The following is a 14,277-nucleotide window of genomic DNA, read 5'->3' on the forward strand; positions in this document are numbered from 1 at the left end:
TTACCTACGTGAAATACGACATTTAAACTAACACATGTATATGTTAAACATAAAACTTATTTTGTTCAAGTTCCCCTGCATCCTGCAGTTCCATTAGGGTCCCCTTCATCATTTTATTGTTTTTCTTCTCTGTGGTCACTGTCAAACAGTAGTAAACTGTAGTTGGGTCATGGGGAGTGCTGATATTCCATCTGAAAGGAAGAGTGATGATGCATGGGAAGCAGTAATGAAGATGCATTTGGCCTTCTACATACTTGTTATGCTGTTCTAAGAGCACTTCAATAACTATTTTAATAATGATTACTAAATACAGCAGAGCTCTCTGGGGCAGAATCTATCTGTGTCCCTAAATGTGTCTAACTGCTAAGCCCCTGGAATTTCTTGCAGGGTAAAGCTGAGTTACATGCTTGAGTATTTTGTTATGCTAGGCTTCACATGTTACATAACGTACAACAAGCAAAAGCGTAAATCTGCAGCTCCACACCGAATGGTCACCCTATGACAAAGTGAAAGGAAGGCAGTGGTCCATGGCTGCAAGGTTAGGACAGCATTCACAGAACTGAGTTTGAGAGACACGTCTTTAACATCACGTAGCACAGGAGGCACACAGTCCCTGTCGTTAGTTTAGTATTTCAGTAATTGCTCTTCATAACTTACCTGCTGGGTCGCTGAGCATGTATTATTAGCCACATTTGGGGCAGGGAGGACAGGGGTGAGAGTAAGAAATTTGTGCAACTCTATTGAGGAAACTGAAATAAGCCAGGGATGCAGCTGTGATTAGATGTAAATTCACATATCCTAGGCTTATGCTGCTAGGCAATGTTTATGGTGATACTGGGTATCAATTCTATGATGTATTTATTTACAGCTTACAGTCAAGTATACTGTAAATCATCTGAAACGCTGCACCATGCATACAGACTGTCAGCTTGACCAGGTGCTCTGGTACCTTTGTTCATTACCACTCTGCACCCATTGTCCCTGTTTGCTGTTAAGACTGCTTTTTATGGTATACCTTAAATTAATATAGTCTCTCAGTGGCAGACACTGTCTCTTACATGCAGCACAAATCTTCCAGGCTGAATGGTAGCTATAGTTTCCTAAAATCAGTCTTGGCATACCTGGTTAAAACACTCATTGACTTCAATAATAGCAGCACTTTCCAGTCTTGCTGCACAACGTTACCATGTTCCAGTAACTACGTTCCAGTTCCACTTTGGTCCAACAGTTTCAGTCTCTTTAAACAAATGTTTTGTATGAATCCCCCCTTTTCTGATCCTAGAGCCACCCACCACTGAAGTAGCAAGTCTCCTGCTGTATTCAAAATAATGCTCAGACCTTCAAGTGCAAAGCTTTAAAATCCTTTCCCACCAGTCCTATATAGTGGAAAGAGGTGTGAGCGCTGGAAGATGAGGAATTTAACAGGCAGGAGGGTAAAAGGAAAAACTAAAAACCGGCCTCTGACATCAAAAGTTCCTCTAACTACTCACTTCCTTCTGTGGTCTTATTTGTTTGACAGTAAATTATTAAAGAAAATTGAAAAGGCCTTAGATTTTTTCATATAGGGACATCTGGGATTTTGGGTGTTGTGTTATTGAAGATCTCTGGGCTGTATCACAGAGAAAATGTAATAGCATAGACTTGTAGAGAAATGTATATGTAAATTATAAATAAGTTGTAAGTTCTCTGAGACCAGACATAAATGCTACAAGAAATATGGGTGTAGACCTTTTTTAGCCCCCAACTCCCTATTAAAATCATCAAACTTCCATTAAGAAACCAAGCAAAACAAAGCAATGAAAGAAAGGAAGGAAGAAGGAAAAACAGTCCAGGCTTTTGCTTTAAAATTTCATTGCAATTCAGATTTGATGACTTGGTAGTGCTGTGCAAAGTAGCATTTTTCAGTCTTATTTTTTCTTGCAGAATTACATCATTACCTCAGAGCAGTTTTAAAGGACACTGAGGATGTTGTATTCCAGTTGAAAATGAACAGAGCTGATACTTCAGGAAGGACTGACTGACATGTCACTATAGAAGGAAAATGCATTTTTAGTTTTACGCAAAGGAAGCTTTTCTTCTTTCCTTCAGAATCCCTTCCTCTTCTCCATGCTGTGCACTTGCACGTACCGGGCACACGTACCCTTACACTTGCACACGAGAGCAGATCTAGGAGATGCACTTTGATGCCAACCTACCATTCTGATGCCGTTCTCAAAGGCCTGACGTGCCAGAGAAGCAGGTCCGTCCACAGTCTTACCGTCGTCATCAGGCCCCCAGCTGGCACTGTAGATGTGGATGTGCTGGGGATTAAGGCTTAGAGACTTTGCTTCTACCATGTCTGTCACATCTCCATCCAGCATCCGTACACCTTCAGAATGAAAGATACAATGAAGAGAACCAACCAACTCAAAATGCTTCTTTTTCTTTTTTTTTCCTAGAGAAAATTGTTGTGTAGGACACTGGACTGAATGATCATAAGGATTTCTACTGTTGTTAAAAAAACCCAACAGAACCTGTTTGGATATGTGTTTTTCCAATGGAAAAAAGTCTCTAGATGAAAAAATACAAAAAAGGAAGGAATACCTTGGTCTTTCTTCAAGTTTTAAAAATTATCTACAAGTCATTTATCCACTATACAGCCTTCGAACTTCAGCAACAAACTTTTACTCTAAAGAAAACTTAAAAAAAGACTTGAACCTTGAAATGTTTGTGTGTCTCACTTGAAGATAATGTATGATTTTCCTTCTCCTTTTCTGCTGCAGTGAAACTGCAGCACCTAATTTGAGTCATTCACAGTCCTAAGTATGTTGACAGATGTAATAAAAGGATCTCTGCTGACAGATAAACATGGGATTATTCCTTCATTGTATGAGGCTGCAAAGAAGAAACTGGGAAGAAAGCTTGTGTGTACAGACTGATTACCATACACAGTAGCAAAGCGATTACAGGAAGTTACTAACAAATACCCTATACGTAACATTATTCAACCTGAAAATACAATATTGTGAACATCCTCCTCTGTGCAGAAGAAGCTTTTATAAAGTATAATCTGAAATTCTTGTGTTAAAAGAATCCATTCATGTGGGTTTGGACAAGTCAATGTGCCAACCCTTCTAAAGTGAATGGCATCATGATGTTTTAAGATCACTAGACTGAATAAGGTAGGCTTAAATCTGGAAACTGAGAAAATCTTAAAGTTTTGACTAACTAAGACTTTGACTGAAGTTAATTCTGACTGAGAAAACTGCCGATGCCAGTTTTAACCTAAACAAGAAAAAGGACATTTATACAGCTAACATGACATCTGATCAAAGGGATGTTAAATATTAAATAATAATTAGCATGTAACTGTATGCTACTACAGAGTAATGATTACTTCCACAGTTAATAAATTTGATGCTCCTTCCCCTTTAAAAGGCCACTGCTATTTATAAGCCAAATTTACATATTTTTAATTACAGACACATTTAATTTTGTTCCTGAGCTCAGTCTGAAGTGTTTACCAAGACCTTAACTCCCAATTAACAAAAGGCATAGGGGGTGCTTTGTTGATAGAGGGTCTTTTCTTTTTTCTTACTCTAATTGACTCAAAAAAGAAAAGTGATCATATTTCTAAGTTCACACAAAAAAGCTGCCCACGTTTTGTGAGATAATAAACTTTTACAAACAGTGATCTCACTATGAACTTTACTTTATAAAAAGAGTCATTAAACCAACTCTGGGATTCTCAGGTTATTTTTCTTCCTCATCATAATCTCAGAAAATTAATGATGGGTGGAAGTTGTGTTCTCAATTTCTTTCAAGCACATTAAAATACATTTAGTTCTAAATAAAGACAATAAAAGGTACACCGCTTTTGAAAGAAGGAAAATAAAGCTTCCCTCTGTGTTCGTTACTGTGTAGCAAGCCTAAATAATATTACATGCACCTGGTGAACAATAACTCCAAATTCTGCCATTGGCACCTGAAGTAAGTCACACCGGGTTTTTTTGCTAATGGTGAAGTGGTGAAATCTAAAGCAACACGGACAAGGCTGTGACTTAGGTGTTGCTCCCTCCAGCCAAAAACTGACAGACATGCTTCAAGAGTGAATTTGAACAACAGACATCTCATTGGCTATTTAAAACAAAACTAATTCCTTTCTCTCTCTTCTTTCTTCCTTCCTTTCTTCCTTCCTTTCTTTCTCTTTCTTCCCCCAAATGTCAGTAGTTAATTCTGCCGATCACTAAACCTCCAAACTGCATTTGGCATGTGGTGATAGCACAACAAAAGCCATCCAGAAGGCAATTAACAGACTGCTTTTGCAGACTGTTCCACCTAAGACTTTAGAGCTCTGTAAACTTTTTCCAGTATTTGCAGTAATTGCCAAAATGTAAGTGGCATTTTAGTCAGAACAAACTTTCAATGGATCACAGGAAACATGCAAAACTGAGCTGAAAGCAAGTTTTCTTTTAAAATGTTTGTTTTTAATCAGCATCTGACTTAAAGAAACAGCTGAACTAATTCCTTGTCAGCTGAAGACAATCTACATCTGTTGTGCCATAATTCAGTGTAACTGTTTTCCCGTCAGGACTCGAACCCAGCCAAGTAACTAAGCTCCCAAATCCCCACAGATGCTTTGCAACTTCCACAATCATTCTGCAATGATAACAGCACACTAACCATCCCTTCCTATAAAAAAAAATCTCATAAGCTCTGTAGGTGGTAATTTGCTATGTGTGATTACTGCAGAGAGTCACATTAAAACAAAGATCTACCCCTTTGGTGCACTAGTTTGTCCTTCAGCGAAAGGGCCTGTAGCTTAGCTAAGCACAAACTGCAGGCGTAGTGCATAACTTTTTATAAGAAACGTCCCACAACCTGTAGAAGAACTGAAGGTCCAGATTGCAATTTTACTCAAGTTTTCTGCAGATTACATCCCCACTTACACTGTTGTAAGAGAAGGCTCAGACATTCTACGGATCTTATTTTTGACCTATTTGTGGTGAGAGGTTCTTAAATGTGTGGAAATGAGACAAGGAGTACAAACACATTTAGGAAAAAAGTGAGCACTACTGGTGGATATCTTGTTAACAATTTTCCATCACAAAGATCATTAATCAGATTTGTTCAGCTGCCAGTATTTGATGGAATATTGATGGAAAGGATTTATTTTCCCCTTTGCTTTATCTCCTTACTATACCTTACGTGTCCACAGATGCTTTTTTGTTTGAAATAAAGAATGCTTATCTTGGTGAAGCAAATTCAACATCAAATTCAACAGCCGGTGATCCTCTGTATAAGGAGAAAGTAATTGTTCTACCTCGACTCTAGTTTATTCTCCAAGAAGGCCCAAGGAGGGTCTTTAAATCCCTGGGAAACAAGCAAGCTGAACACTAGTTCAGCATAATATGATTCAACAATTTTACACCCTATCTGGCCTGTGGAGAGGGAACACAACCACTGTATATTCACAGGTATAGCTTACAGCTTTTCTGAGGAAAGGGAGTGAGGCATGCCAAATAGAGGTCAGCAGCAGCAAAACTTAAATATATACACCTAGTGGAAGGGGAAGCTTAACCTACTTTCCTGATACCCTGGAATTCCCTCTTGCCTCTGACTTTCTGCAGATTATCTGCTGAGCCTCCTGAACTCTTATTTTCAAGTGCTGATGCTTTTAAAAAGTGGTACATGACCTCAGGTGAGGTTTACACACTGTTATTACTTTCCAGCTTTCTTTTAAGAACAGTGTTAGTGATGGCTCTACAGAATCATGGTGACAAATGGAGTGGATAGAATTTTTATTTCACTTAGACCAGTGAAAGTTCTTGAAAGCTCTTGTATTCTTCATACTAAATAAATAAATAAATAAATAAATAATGAAAAGGAACACATATCCTATCTTTATTGTTCACATTAACTGCATTCATACTATGTCCATCTGAATCAGTTTTTACACTGTATTTAGAAAAGGCTGTGATTCAGCTAATATGCCTGGAGGTTTTCTAAAACATTATTATTGCACATTCCTAATGCTTAATAAATAATAACCTATTAAGAAGCTACTGTTACTAATGGAGAACTTTTCAAGGACGTGCGCAAGCTGTTGCAGGTTGTGTGACTATCCAACCCACAAATGAAACTTCTCCAGAAGCCATCTTTTATCTCTATCAGTACACTAACTCTCCTCTGACTCTGGTTTGACAACACAAGAAATCCGATTTCACAGCTGCTGGTACACGGCCAAATGTCATGTCCACATGAGACAGGCTGTTCATCTGCCACAAACTCACTCACTTGGCCAGTTCAGATTTTCTAAACCACTCTGACAGGGTAACTTTGTGCAGGCAGGCTGTCCACCTGAAGGCAAATTGTTTTTCTTCATCACTCTAACCTTATGCTGGATCAGGTATTGTCTATCCTCTTGAAGTCATCAGGAAAACAGAAAGCTGACATTAAGACAATGTTGTGTGCTTTGGCTAATTTGAAATGCAGCTGTGCTCACATTTGATTTGGATCAAACTTGTACTGATCCACTAGAGAACAGATACAGTACTATTAATTGTGGAAACATGGCCTCAACTCTGCCTGGTCATATTTTTGAACTGTCCTCTGGTGTACATATAGGTAAACATGTTTCTGTTTTTACAGATGGTCTCTATTTTGGGACAGAAAATCAACAATTAATGAGTTTGAGCTATAGGTCTTTCTACTGAAAGCCAATATACCAATCCCATGATTTCATCAAAAGTACAGGGTAAAACTTCACTTGAAGCATTAAAATCTGGCACAGGCAGGCTACAGCCTAGGAGACACGTAGATGACATCTTGATAGTCATCTCCACAAACTAAGCCAAAAGTTTTAATTGAGCGGCCATTGACTAAGAATTCATAGGAACCACCTGGAACCTCTTGGCTGAATGAACAAAAAAGTGCAATCAAATCTCCTATTTCAGGCAATAATCTGATCACACAGAGGGATCAAAAGAAGATTCTCTCCAACCACGGCCAAACAACACAAAAATATTTTACGTTTTGACAGTGTTTTGTTTAGGATCAATACGCAAGGCAATATTCCTGATGTGTACATTTACTTCTGTTTTGTCAAAGTTCATCACTTAGAGCTCTGAATCTGTGAGAAACCCCCGATGTCCTAATTCTGGGGTTTGTGTTTTCATCAAAGTTCTTGCTTTCTATTTTTCTGTGTATACTGAGAGGCAGTGTTCCAGGGAGCACTGGAGAAGTGTCACTGCAGATGAACTCCTTCAGTACTAGTACTTAACGACCACTCTACAACTGAGATTTACTTGTTAACACAGCTAGGTTTGTTATCCATACAAATCTCCTTCTCTTGCTGAGAAAGGTCTGAATGTACCATTTAGCACACATGGCTCTTTGGTTACTTTTCTTTTTTTTGGTGGGAGATTGTTTCACATACCTCCAATCTTGGCATTAAAGGCGATTCCTACTGTGCAGTGTGAGTTGTTTGCCGTGGCTGCCACTTCTCCAGCACAACGGGTTCCGTGCCTGCAGTCAGACAAACATTTTTCCAAGTAAGCACAGACTGTTGGGATTAAAGGCTTTGACTTTGCCCATCCTCAGGTGCTAAAAGCACAACTATCCACAATGTCTTGCACTACTTAATCCCCTGTAGTAATTTACACCCATGTTAAAATATTCGTCCGAACACATTTTAACATCATTATTGCAATCATATTAAACTCTTCATGGTAGGCTTTCTAGCTACTGGAAACACGCAGTTTGTAACAAAGACGTACAACGATGACATGTAATCCACAGCAACAGAAAGAAGTCTTGGATACCAGTTCGTGATTTTGAATGACATCTTACATTATAGACAGAATTTTTGTCCTGCATTCTCCCTCAACCACTCATGTCTCCAGTATGTAGGTCCCCATACAACCTCCAGCAGGCACAGTGTGTACCACACTTTTCCATGAGGAAGATGAGATGGCACCAATGCCCACTGTTGCTGTTTAGAGGCAAGCCTAAGACTGGCTATAGGCCAGGTATGCTCAAAGCTTCTGTATAGACACGTCCTGGTCATGCCATGGGCCAACCCTGCAAGACTGCTGCCTTTCCGGGAGCAGAAAAAAACAGCTGAAGTATCCTCCACATCAGAGGAATACCCTGTGCCTGGAAGCAGAGCTGGGATGCAAGGGTATAATCTTAAGAAGCTGCTGAAGGAAAACACAAAACCTCCAGTGGCTGCTCACCCCTCTCCCGACTTGCAAAACCACAGTGGGGTGCCTTGCCTAGCTCTGATCCATGCTGTCTACAAGATGACAGTGGTCATCCATATGGCCACCATGATAGGAAAGCTGTCCCTGCTTTTTGTGATTTTTGCCTGCAATATAGGTTTCACAGCATGTTTTCTACCAGTAAGTTTTGCCCTCATCCTTGTGCAGTTAAGCAACTCCATTGCAGAAATGTGACACAAGCAACAAGGAGCAGACAGGGAACTTTAGAGAGCTGCTGTGGAGAGGAGATACGGAGTTTCAGACCAGACAGGAAAAGAGATGGGGATTTGATGAGACAAAGATAGAAAGATAATGTAAGGCTTGGGTAGCCACAAAGAATGAAGTTTAAAAAGTCAAGGCAAAAAATAGATAACAACATGGCAAGCACTTCAGAGTAGGCTAAGTAAAGTCAGTTGTGTACACAGGCACTCTTCTACTGGTGGTGGGTGAGAGACTGCTTACATACACATCTGGAAGTTGATGCCCATATTACAGACAAGAATCACAGTTGCTTTCCCTTGGTTTGCTTTCCCAGCTTGTTTTGGGTAGAGTCACTCTACCCAGTTCCTTACTAATAGCGCAACTTTTTTCCCCTAACCTTTTGAGACGCTTAGATGAGAATCACTAAAATAAATTGTTTGGGATGGATTAATGTAAAACAAGAACAACAACAAATAGGACTAGGAAAAAAAGAGAGGAAACAAAAAAATAAGCAATATAAGTGATCAATGCTAACCTGTTAGAATTTCAAAGGAGATCATTCAGTTTATCAGATATGTAAGATATATATAACCTATGAGGAAAGTGTAATCTTTATTCATGAAATCAAAGTGACAAGTTGGATGCTGATAAATCCTAAAGCTAGATAAAGGTTTCACAATTATATGTATATCTCAACTCATTTCCTATTCATCTGTTTACAATTCATAATTTCGTTGCCAAACTTGATGAGAGAATTTTTCAAGACTGAATTTGAAGTTTATTTTTCATATGAAGCCTAATTTTCAAGCCTAATTTTCATTTGAAGAAAGCCTATCTAACTCTAATTGATAAACCAATGTCTTATCCTATTACAGAATTATTTTGAAAAGCCTGAAGTAAATAATTCAGGAATCACAGACGAAAACAAGTTTTAAAAAGATCCTTCTTCATTTTCAAGTATTTTCAAATAGTGTTCTAGCTCTGTGTTTGTTTGAAGCAATGTCTTTTTAAAATTTATTAATATTTATAGGAAAATGCCTGTCTTAAGAATTATTTACAAGACACATGATTCCCAAACTTCCCTTCTTCTCATTATGATTTGTAAGGTACCACATATAAGTTTAGAGGTGTTATCACTCACACATTAAAGCACGGATGACTACAGTCTAGAAATGTAGGTGCAACATAACTGCACGCATCACCTCAGTGCATATAATTTATTAATAAATCACTGCCTGCCTAGTGAAACACATGTGGCTGAGCTGCAGCTTCCCAGAGGGAGACTGCATTGGCAAGAAACTCCTCCTGGGTACCAAGTTTGGGAAGCAGTGATGGGACTAAGGTTTTCCAGTACAGAAAGGGAACAGACAGAAACCACACTTGGAGGAAGGAGGCTGCCTGAAGAAGAATGGAAGAAACAGCTCAAGTTTCTCCATGGTTCCCAGAAGAGTATACGGATACCTGCTACTTTGTGAGCTACATCCACTGAGCACTGTCAAAAGGGTTAGATTTCCACCAGATCACCAAACACACCCCGGTCACCCCAGGGCCACGTAATGTTTGTAGAGGGGAAACGGAGGGGATGTGTGGCGGGCATGGGGGTGTCACAGTGTGACTGCACCTCCTAGGAGCAACCTACAGTCACACAGGATCAAAAGCAACGTGAAGCTTGTACCCTGAATTCCAGCTGAAGTGGAAGTAGACGCAGTGGTAGATGTCACTTCAGTAAGAAGTAGTCAAGGCTTTAAAGGACTGGTATGGAACTATTATGACAGATACTTATTGAATTAAAGCACAGTAAGAAATTTCATGTAAATTTCTCAAAGAAAAAAGCATATCCCAGAGAGAATTAGATCTTCGGACAGTTTACAGCATGTGAGTTAAATCAACGTTGCTGAATATGTCACTAGTCCTCATGTACTGGAAAATCCTTCCTTTTATCATATTTTAAGTCCAGTAATGGTATAAATTTATTATGTAAGCAGATTTTTATGTAAGCAGATTTTCCCCTTGCTTCTCTGCCAAGATTATTGTTAATTGCATTCTACATTTATAATGGAAATGACAAAATTAAAAGTTGTTTTATTCATTTCAAGGTCATATGTATAAAATTGCACTTCTTACAATCAGTTTCCCACTGTGTGAATTAATCACATATGCAACTCAATTTGTTTTAATATGTTATCTTTTATGGGTCCTTTAAGTAATATTTCAATTATGCTGTGAAAGGGACGACTTTCTAAAAATCTGCATATAAAAAATTATGGTTTTTCCACACCGCTTTTAATTTTCTCTTTTAATTTTCTTAGATTTTTGCTTGAGGTCTACAGTTTGGAACAGACTCTGAATTCTGCAGTTAAAATTAGAAAAGACTTCTTATTAATCATTACACTAATTTCTTAACTAACTTGATAAACAAATATGATGAAACTGATGCCTGAAATTGATTGTCTGCTTTAAAGCTATGAAAACTTCTACTGAGCATGAAATGTTGAAAACTTCAAACTACAAACAGTTTATGGAGGCAGCATAACCAGTAACAAGAGGTGAAACAAGAGGCGCTTTCAAGTTAGCATTTTTTTGTGAATCTATATGTATGTCAAAACACAACAATCTCCTGTCTTTGTGGGATGCTCCACCACATACAACTTGTTTAAAAAGTTGATGCAGTCCTAGAACAAAGCATGGCTGCCCTTCTACAAAGGCCTATCTTGATAAACTTCAAGGGTCAATGCTTCATTTCACTGGATCCTTCGCCAGCTTATGTTGAAGGGAAATAAGTTCCCAGGCTATTAAATGGCACTTTGAAGAGACACGCAGCTAAAAGGTTTTGCACTTGTCCTTTGTGTTAATGTCAGTGTGATGTAGTATCACAGAATAGGACATGAAAGAAAGCTTGGTTATGAGACATTCTGCCCATCTACAAATGTTTCCTACCTGGAGTCTAATAGAAAGAAAAGGAATGGAAAGAAAAAAAGTTTTGTTGTTGTTGTTTGTTTGTCTCATAAGGAAAGACATGAAAAATCGCTATTCAAAGACAGATTTAGGCTCAAAAGGTCACCAGGTAAATGAAATAAGATGTCACAGGCATTATCTTCCAAAGAAGTTGTACTTAGATGCTTATAAAGTTGGCCAGCACTTTTCACTATAAAACCATCTTTTATGATTCTGCCTAGCTTTAACTGCTTTATCTAATTTTTCAATTCCAGGCAAATAAGTACAACTTTTTCAGAAATGTATTTATTTTCATTTTTGTATATGAGAGAGACAGAACACAAAGAACAAAGAAAATATGCAGGCAATTAAGATCAATTTTCTTCTCTTTTTATAAGGAGGAAATTTGTCAGTCTGTCCTTACAACAAGTCAGTAAGGTGTTGAAGACCTACTCAGGAAGACCTTAGTAAAGATAATTCTTTTGCCTTACGATGCCTTCACTATTATATGGAGAAGTTGATATAAATTGTTGAAGAAATACACTTCTATGAAAAGGTGTACGTTACTTTATTCTGCTGCATGCATAAAAGTGCTTGAGCACCCGGATGCTAAAGGTACAGTCTTTTGATGGCTCTCTAAGTGTAAAATAAGAGAAATTTAACAGCTACACACTAATCTGTTACACAAAGTAACTTGTTTCAGTAACAGGTTTTTTCTGAGACGGAAATGGCTCAGTATTACAAGCAATGATGGAAAGAGAAAAGGTGCACGTTCTGCAGTTAAGTAACACTTCCCATCCCACTGACATAATTTAAACATAAGACATTTATCTTTCAATAATCACTCTTAATTTGCCTTTCAGAAGAAGAAGAAGGTATAAGGAACCAGCAACATCTTAAAATAAAAGTTAATTAAGCTCACCTATGAACTTTTGGAGTAAGGAAATATTCAGAGTTAGTGAGGACAGCTGCTGGTAATTTGAAAAGCCCCTGCCATGTAAATTGGCTCTGCATTTCAGAGCCTCCATCTCTGACAGCTATTCTTTGAATTCCACAAACACTCTGACAATGCGTTTCTTTGCCGTATTTTGTTCTTCTGGAGTTCATCAAGTATTTCAGAACACAAAAAGCTCAGGTGACTGGAGGATTTAAAGCCCTCCAGCTTTTCATGACACTAACATTATAGTCCAACCCACTTCAACCTGTCACCAATGAGTCTTTTCAGAATGGGAACTTAAGGAGAAAAGTTTCAGAGTATTTCAATGCAAGCCCATCACAAACATCTCTGGGCATACCAGTAATTTACTGAGGTTTTCTAAGACATACTCAGCACAGGAATTAGTTTGTAAACAAACGAAGAAAACAGTGGGGGCTTTGGGGGGTGGTTTCTTTTTTTGTTTGGGGTTGTTTTTTTTTTAATCCAGAGAAATGTCTACAGAAAAGAAGAAAACTTCACATCTTTTGCAAATTCCATGCTGCACATACCGTAAGAGTGGATATTAAATAATTGTAAAAAGGTTAGAATAGATAGTCTAAAAGTTTACACAAGGTTATATAAATTTTAATATGCTGTGCTTGAACAGCCTATTTTTGATAACCGTCAACTTCCTTTCTCAGCATAATTATGTAATAAACATATTCCCTATGCATAAAGACAATGCATTAATATTAAGAAAAAACATTACTTAGTCTTTATTATAAATTAGAGTAGAATCCCAGGGATGGAAACTGTAACGTGAACTAAACTATGTAGTTGGTGGACACTGAAAATTATAGCACTAAAGGAACTTTAAATGTTAACATAATTTTCAAACCTCTATGGGGAGAGGAAGAATGGAATTTTAGGTAGCCATTGTTATCTGTAGGAAAATATCTGAGCTGGCATTTATTTTTTGCAAAACTCTTCTTTAGTTCAATTTTCAAATATTTTCAAAGACCTCTCTTACACTGGAATATATTCCTAAACAGGAAAATGTGGTATCTGAGACACCACAATGTAATAACTGCTGGAGAAAATATATATTTGAACAGCAGTCATCAGAAATGCATTTTATCAGAACTGTATTTTATTCCATCCCAGAGTAATGTCTTACATAGTGCAGAAGAAATAATTTTTTAGAGCTGTTCACATATAAATGGTCTCTAATAATCTGAAGAATATAAAATACTTTCCAAACTGGCACTGGGTTGGGATGTTGTTCTAGAAACATCTGAGAAAGGAGATATAAAGGAACTGTCAGAGGTTAAAAGCATGGGCAAGGAAAACCTCAATCTTTAGCCTTTAAAACACAACCCACTACAGCTGAAAAATAATAAGAATAAAGCTATTTCACAAAGGAGAGATATTTGGATATTAACAGTGGAGAAAGAGATCACAGAGTAAATGTGAAAAACAAGTTACACAAATCTTCAATGTGAGATATCAGGAAAAATGCCAAAGACTTGGGTGTTACATCACAGACAGGATCCTGTTTCTGAGCATTAAACACAGTGTTGTAATGTGGTTACAGCACAGGAATGGAAGCGATCTTGAGTCAAGGTCCCCAAGGCTAATGACTTTTTGCATGATTATGGGAAGTTACTCAAAGAATAACTTGAAAATAACTCATCTATTTCTCACTAATAAAATCAAAGGTGACAGTATTAAAACAAACACATGGAACACTTCACATCTCAGACACGCACATCTTAAACTTAACAGCGTGGGTAACAGTGATGCTGCCTTGCCACTCTCTCTACATTTGTCAGCTGTTAGCAGTAAGCAGCTAATTTGTCACAAGTGTGAATTTCTGATATGAGCCCAGCAAAGGACTGTGCTTCTACAATGTTAATTACCATTTTACAGTTTTGTTTTTGTGAGTGGGCAAATGAATCTGAATGTATAAAACAAATATGCCCTTTG

The 14,277-nt window shown here is 37.9% G+C and overlaps 1 protein-coding gene across 2 annotated transcripts in view; it reads right to left on the bottom strand.

Annotated features, from left to right (window-relative positions):
• LOC140650655 (proprotein convertase subtilisin/kexin type 5-like) overlaps positions 1–14,277 on the bottom strand; it is a 259,934-nt gene that overhangs the window by 153,128 nt on the left and 92,529 nt on the right. For both annotated transcript variants that reach the window (XM_072859286.1, XM_072859285.1), the window contains exons 6-7: positions 7,418–7,506; positions 2,196–2,368 (exon numbers count right to left, since the gene is read on the bottom strand). In XM_072859286.1, the coding sequence (XP_072715387.1) occupies positions 2,196–2,368; positions 7,418–7,506 (262 nt within the window). The remainder of the gene's footprint in view (positions 1–2,195; positions 2,369–7,417; positions 7,507–14,277) is intronic.

Source organism: Ciconia boyciana, chromosome 4, assembly GCF_034638445.1.
Source record: "Ciconia boyciana chromosome 4, ASM3463844v1, whole genome shotgun sequence".
Taxonomy (NCBI): Eukaryota; Metazoa; Chordata; class Aves; order Ciconiiformes; family Ciconiidae; genus Ciconia; species Ciconia boyciana.